We start from the raw sequence: 7,264 nt of genomic DNA, 5'->3' as shown, positions 1-7,264 counted from the left end.
ATGGAGCTTGTCGAGCTACTCGTGGAGGCGGACGAGGAGGAAAATAAATCATTTGGCCGGGCCACCCCGCACGACGAGGTCGGTCGTCTCCTCTAGTGGGGTGATCGATATTCCCTCTGACTCTTCCGACTCTTAACCACCTTGAATGTTTAATTATGGTCCGTGCAATGTTAATGTAGTACCGTTATCAAAATTTGGAAGGAAGCAGTTTAACCTCATGTTCGAAATGAATTTGTGTGGGAAAAAGTGTGTTTAAAATTTTATGGACTAAAATTATAGGGGATCTGCTAGCTGCGAAATAATTACTTCATAAAAACAAATTCAGTAAAATAGGATAGAGAGCACTTTTGGCAGTTTTAGTACAGCAGATCTGCTACGCATTCCCTTATATCTGTAAAATACTAAAATATGAATTATTATTATTATATTTGAATGCAACTTTTCGAAAATGTGTGATGTGCTGGTAACGGTAAGTTGAAAAATCAACGGAGTAAGTTGAGCAATGCAGGCCACTCATGGAAATGTGCTGGTAACGGTAAGTTGGACCCTGGACCTCCCTCCGTGGTGTGATACGTAGGTCGGGGTTGTCAACGAGAACAAGTACTCCCTCCGTCTCAAAATTCTTGTCTTAGATTTGTCTAGATATGGATGCTATTCACATTTTAGTATTAGATATATCTATATCTAGGTAGATCTAAGACAAAAAATTTGGGACGAAGGGAGTAGTTGAGAAGGGTCATTTACGGTGTCGAGATGTGACCAAAATGTTAAGATTTGTGTAGTCCTCTGTGAAACTAAATGCAGTTAGTTAATGCCTTGGTGCATCAGAAATAACGTGGAAAGATTCCTACAGATGAAACATCTGCATGTGTATTCGCGTTGCCTAAAGCTGACGCCAAAGCATGCCGTTTTTTTGTTTTTTGTGGAGGATACTTTGTTTGATTACTTTTTGTATCTTACGGTTACACTTGTACCTTGTGATGATGTAACTTACTTGTGGCAGCAAGGAAAATTTAGCATGGTCTTCCTTCCTCCTTGGCCGTGACATTGTGGTATAACGTGCCAGAATAAAATTAGCATGGCGCAACTTTATAGTTAACTGCAACAAAGTTGACTCTTTATGAATGAACCGTGCCAGAGTTTTTCTCCTGATAAAACTAGCATTAATTCTGTTTATGGCCTGAAATTTAACTTGGCTGATTTGAGGGTACAACTTAGCAGTGTTGTTGTTGGTTCTTAAACCCATTATGATCATGCTTCTTTTTCCAGGTGTGCCGAGCCAGCTGCTGAAAGCATATTTGCGAACTTCTCCCTCCTACTGACAGAGGACCCGGTGGAGGAACCCGACGTGGTCGACCTCGGCACCGTGTACCAGGAAGATAGAACCAAGTTCCCTTCGATAACTGGCAGCGAGGACGAGAATGATGAAGACATAGACTGGGATGACCACGTGCATTTCCCTGCCGGGGAGAAGGAAATCGACATCTCGAAGAACCTCCGGGACATCATCCACCTGGAGATCACACTGGACGCCTTCTGCAGCAGCACCTGCAAGGGCCTGTGCCTTGTCTGCGGTGCGAACCTCAACACGAGCAGCTGCAGCTGCGGCGCCGAGGAGTCGTCGCAAACCAACGACGCCAGGCAGCCAGGAACTCTCAAAGACCTGCTGAAGCCTATGCAGAGAAGATGATGATGAGGCAGACAGTGCATATGTAGGTATCATGTAACCTGTGTGATAGTCTCTAGGATTGTCATGGGCAAGATATGCAGCCCGGTGAAAATGCAAATACTTGATGGCGGCGATATAGGGGAACTAGACCGGCGACATTTGAGTCATGTGTCATGCTTCGCTGCACCGACGGTGCAAGTCTGTTTTTCTGTTCCTTAGAAATTCATGATTATCATTTGTATTGCCTCATCTTACTGTTCTGGAAGTAGAAACCTGCAATGCAATGCCAGGATGTTATGTTGTAGTACAAAACATGAAATGACATGATCAAATTACCTGTATGTGCACTTATCACTGTATGTGTATGTTTTTGCTGGAACACTTGCATCTTTCAGGTTTTACTTCTTGCAAGCCAACAGGTAAAAAACTTACTTATAATTGAACAAAGACAAGTGACAAACAGAGACGGCCCAGGTGCATGTCAACACAAAACAGAGAATCAGTTCACCAGTCACAACATATAGTAATTAAGTAGACTGAATGAACTAGCAGACCAGATCAACTCTCAAACGAGGCTAAACAGACATAGAAGAACCCCCGTTCCAGTGCTCGCCTGAGCTGATCACTACACAGGAACACAAAGAACACTCATTCATGCCCTCTCCTCCGCGAGTTTCGTGAGGGCGCGCCGCTCATTCCACAAGCTCGAAACAAGGGACCATGCAATAAAAACCTCCACCTTGCAGAAGCCAAGATCGCCGTCCCAGGAGTCGAGCAGCAGCACCTCTCCTTCCCTCACGGTTGTGACCTCGGGGATGACGCGCCCCCGGAGACCCTCTGGCCACACACCATCGATGATCCGGACACCGATGACGGTCGCCTCGACCGAGGGCTCCAGCGGCGCGTAGGCAAGCTGGATCGTGCACCGGTCGCAGAGGATACCAGAGCGGATCACATGTGTGGCAAGGTAGGTCTGGGGTAGTTGAAGATCGCGAAGGCCAGCATCTCGTCTTCTTCAGGGTCCGTCTTGCTCTTCACCTTCGGCTGGAACTCAATCGTGATCGGGTCGATGATCACGATCGCGTGCGGCGGGCCTGTCAGCAGTAGATATGGATCCTGCAACGGAGATAAGAAATGTGGTAAATATACTACTTTGCCGATTAATTTTCTAAAGTGTCTTATTTAATTGTATCATGGTGCCAATTTTTTGTTTCCTTGGAAAGTCTGGCCCGTTCAACTTCAAATCCTGGATCTGCCGCCGTGTGAGGATTGGGATAAATTGCAGCTTGGGATGAGAAAACAGAGAAGTGAGATGAGATGCAGAGCGAGCTAGTACCTTTTTCTAACTATGCATCTGAAAAAAGAGTGGTGAATACTTTCACAGTCAACTTCACAAATTGGGCAATCAGAGGTTGTTATCATATGTCGGTTTGCTAGCACACCCCGACACGGAATTGCACCATACAGAGCGTGCCAAACATGCACTTTAACTTTTGCCGGTACTCGAAGCTTCCATAGAATGCGCCAAACAGGACTAGTACTTGAGGACAATACCGAATTCGTTTGTCTCAAATTTCGTCCATGTTGATGATCCCACTCCGTGTGATAAGCCGTCTTGACCGAGAAAATTCCAGATTTGTTGTAGTGCCATGAAACAAAGTCCTCCATCATCCCCGTGGCCAGGGGTATATTCAAAATACGGTTAGCATCAATTGGCCAGAATATGTATCTAATAAGTTCCTCATCCCAGCATCCATTCTCCTCATCCAGAAGTTCAGAAACTTTTGTAGGTAAGATGTTACCTTGTGGAGTCATTACCTTTCTGTTTGGGCTACTAGGTATCCATGGATCATTCCAAATACTTATTTGAGTACCATCTCCCACTCTCCATATATAGCCTTTTTTGAAAGTCTGAATACCGCTCCACAAACTCTGCCATGTGTAAGAGCTGCCTTTCTTGAGGGGACAATTCAACAGATCGCCGTCCGGGAAATACTTTGCCCTCAATACTCTTGCACATAAAGACTCAGGTTCTGCTAACAATCTCCAACATTGCTTTGCTAGGAGCGCCAGGTTGAAACAGTGTACATCTCTAAAACCCATACCTCCATTGCTCTTTGGCACACACATTTTCCACCACGCAAACCAGTGCATATGCTTCTTGTCATCCTCATCTCCCCACCAGTACTGTGAAATAGCAGTTGTTATAGCATTGCAAATCTGTTTTGGTAGCTTAAACACTTGCATAGCATATGAAGGAATAGCTTGAATGATAGCCTTTAGCAACACTTCTCTTCCTCCAAAGGAGAGTTTCTTCTCCTTCCAACCTCTGATCCTATTAAGGATCCTGTCTACAATATGTTGAAAGCAGTCTGTTCGCTCCACCCCGATGATCGGGGGCAACCCCAAGTACTTATCAGTGATTGCCTTAGCCATAATGTTTAATGATGTGCAAACCTCAGCCCGTACTTCCACCGTCGTGCAGGGGCTGAAGAAGATACTTGATTTCGCCTCGCTCACAAGTTGCCCCGAGGCAGCGCAATAGTCATCAAGAGCTCGACGAAGGCTTGCTGCATTGTTTGCGTCTGCTCGCATCATGATGAGTGAATCGTCCGCAAAGAAGAGGTGAGAGACAGCCGGCGCCTCCCGGCATACTCTCACTCCTATCAGATTTCCAGCCTCTTCTTCATGGGTGAGTAAGCTCGAGAGGCCCTCCGCACAAAGTAAGAATAGGTAAGAAAGTAGTGGGTCTCCTTGACGGAGGCCTCGAGTAGGAACAAAAAGATCTGTAAGAGAATTATTGAAACGAACTTGATACTTAACTGACCGTACACACTCCATAATGAGCGCCACCCAATCAGTAGTGAAACCCATCCGGAGCATGATTCTCTCCAGAAACACCCACTCAACCCTGTCGTAGGCCTTGTGCATATCAAGTTTAACCGGACAAATACCAAACTTCCCCGTTCTCTTCCTTTTGATAGCATGATAGGTCTCAAAAGCAACTAAAAAGTTGTCAGTAATCAAGCGCCCGGGCACAAATGTGCTTTGATTAGGAGATATGAGCTCCGGCAACAGATTTTTGAGTCTGTTAGCTAGCAGTTTTGAGATCACCTTATAGACTACATTGCATAGACTGATAGGACGGAACTGTGTAATGACCTCCGGATTCCCCACCTTTGGGATGAGAACAATTGTGGTGTTATTCCATCCCTCCGGGATCTTCCTATTATTAACTGCCAGCAGCACTTCATCAATCAGGTCCTGACCAATTATGTGCCAGAATCGCTTATAAAACACCGCATGCAGTCCATCAGGGCCCAGTGCTTTAAGGTCACCAATGTTAAACATTGCTCTCTTCACTTCATCCCTGGAATAGGGTTTTGTTAGTTCCTCATTCATTGCATTAGATACCCTCGGTTTAACCTTGTCCAAAACTGCTTGGTCAGGATCTTGCACGTCCGAGGTAAACAGCCCCTCAAAGTAGTGCGCCACATGGCCCTTGAGTTGATTCTCCTCCTCAATCCAGTCCCCGTTCTCCCCTTTCAATTTCTTGATAAAATTTTTCTTACGTCTTCCAGTGGCTGCACGATGGAAAAACTCCGTGTTTTGGTCACCCCGACAGAGCCAATCCGCCCGGCCCCTCTGCATCCAATAAATCTCTTCTTGCTCTAGAAGATTTTCGATTTGCATGTGTAGATCGTGTTGGCGAGCCACTGCCTCATCCGTCAAGGGTCCCGACATCACGTCGTTGAGCTCTTTCTGTAGTTTCCTTAAACGGGTTCTAGGGCCCTTTAGGGTCTCCTTATCCCAGACATGCAAAGCTGCATGTATGTCTCCTGTCGCTTGGGAGTAGGCCGTTGTCCCACTGGCCTTGGCCCGATCCCAGGCTGCTTGAACGATGACCTCCACGTCCTCCTCCGCAAGCCACCGGGCTTCGAATTTTCTCGGTCCCGGCGGCCCTCTAGGCTGTAATCCGAGCTGAAAATCAGTGTCAACTAGGATCGGTCGATGATCGGATTTATTAAACGGTTCGTTCGCCACACCGTATGCTGGAAAAAGATCGGCCCAAGAACTGTTAGATACTGCCTTGTCGAGTCGCTCTCGTATCCGACCTCTACGCCAGCTGAAGATATCTCCCGAATAACCAAGGTCATCAAGTTGACAATCATCCAGGGCATTGCTAAAAGCCTGCATACACCTCTGAGGGCGTGCAGCACCCCCTTCCTTCTCACTGGCCTGCAGGATTTCATTGAAGTCACCTGCCACTAACCATGGCAAATTCGACATTGCATGCAATCCACGCAAGTAATCCCACGAGAGATGTTTTCGGTCACTGCTTGGCTCGCCGTAGAAGCCTGTGAAGCGCCATCCTGCTGCTGTTGTCTCCTTGATCCGAATATCAATGTAATTTGAATGAATAGCCCTAGATGAGACTCCCAGGGTGGTTTGCCATAGCATGAGTAATCCACCACTTCTGTCGTCGCTCTCTGAAACTTCCATCTCATCGAACCCTAATCTCCTTTTCAACTTCCCTGCCTTAGCCATATCCAGGTGTGTTTCAGACAGGAACAACACATCTGGTTTTAGTCGCTCTTGGATCCCCAAGAGCGCACGAACTGCCGCGGGCTTACGCATCCCGCGACAGTTCCACATGAGGATTTTCATTGCGACCGGTCGAGCTCCTTCTCGGAGCTCGCCGATAATGTGTGGCTGGCATCCATCACAGCCGTGTTGTCCGTCTTCGACCTCTTCGAATCATGCGATGAAGTATCACCATCATCAACTCCCTTCTCCGTTGTCAGCCTACCGTTAACATGCACCACCAATGCAGACGAGGCAACGATCGGGGTCTCGTGTGCCTGGCCAGGCAACGTGCCTGCGTGGGTCGCAGGGTCCGTAGTCACACCATCAAAGGTTAATCTCTTCCGTCCACTAGACTTGTCCCCTCTCAACCCTCCACTAGGTTTTACAGGGCTGGTGCCCGTATCCTTCGGTTCATCATCCTCCGAGCCTTTCCTCCGGGAGCCATCAGCTGTAGCCCCATCCCTCTGTCTCCCCATTGAACTTTGTCTTGGCTGCCTCCTTTCTCCCGGGCGCGGCGCCAGGATAAATTCTCCCCACTCCATGGACAACGGATCATGTTTCCCATTGCCATGTTCGAGGTAAGTATGGCCCATATGACCACACACATAGCAGAAAACCGGCATCTTCTCGTAGAGCACCGAATAGTACACCTTCTTCCCGTCCTTAGTGATTGAAACGTATCTCGTTAGTGGTTCATGAATGTCAAGCTTTACTCTGATCCTCACAATCCTTCCCTCACCCCATCTATGGTTTAGCATTACTTTCTCTACAGCCCCCACTTTCTTTGCTAGCGATCTAACCACATGATCCTTCCTGAAAAGTGGAGGGAGATCGACGATCTGAATCCAAACAGCCAATTTATCCAGGACTACCTCCTCATACCTGCTGTACCCATCGTACTTCTCAATAAGCACACCATGATCTCGAAACAGCCCCGGGCCCTCCTCTGTGACCCGCTTCTAATCCCCTAAACAATTCACCGTCAAGGAGAACAAATTGTCGCCCAGG

The 7,264-nt window shown here is 47.3% G+C and overlaps 1 protein-coding gene across 1 annotated transcript; it reads left to right on the top strand.

The window, feature by feature from the left end:
- On the top strand, positions 1-1,690 carry LOC123139813 (large ribosomal RNA subunit accumulation protein YCED homolog 1, chloroplastic-like). The gene is made up of 3 exons (XM_044559509.1): positions 1-85; positions 180-246; positions 1,270-1,690. Exons 1-3 carry the CDS (start codon positions 1-3, stop codon positions 1,688-1,690), a joined length of 573 nt encoding a protein of 190 aa, XP_044415444.1.
- Positions 1,691-7,264: the final 5,574 nt, after the last annotated feature.

The sequence above is a fragment of the Triticum aestivum genome, chromosome 6B (assembly GCF_018294505.1).
Source record: "Triticum aestivum cultivar Chinese Spring chromosome 6B, IWGSC CS RefSeq v2.1, whole genome shotgun sequence".
In the NCBI taxonomy this organism is placed as follows: Eukaryota; Viridiplantae; Streptophyta; class Magnoliopsida; order Poales; family Poaceae; genus Triticum; species Triticum aestivum.
This window is presented reverse-complemented; position numbering and strand designations above follow the sequence as displayed.

Excerpts from the sequence above, each read along its gene's own strand:
- LOC123139813 (XM_044559509.1), top strand. The coding sequence starts at position 1 with ATGGAGCTTGTCGAGCTACTCGTGGAGGCGGACGAGGAGGAAAATAAA. Across the intron at positions 86-179 it reads CCCGCACGACGAGGTCGGTC|TACCGTTATCAAAATTTGGA; the intron begins GTCTCCTCTAGT and ends ATGTTAATGTAG. Across the intron at positions 247-1,269 it reads ATGAATTTGTGTGGGAAAAA|GTGTGCCGAGCCAGCTGCTG; the intron begins GTGTGTTTAAAA and ends TTCTTTTTCCAG.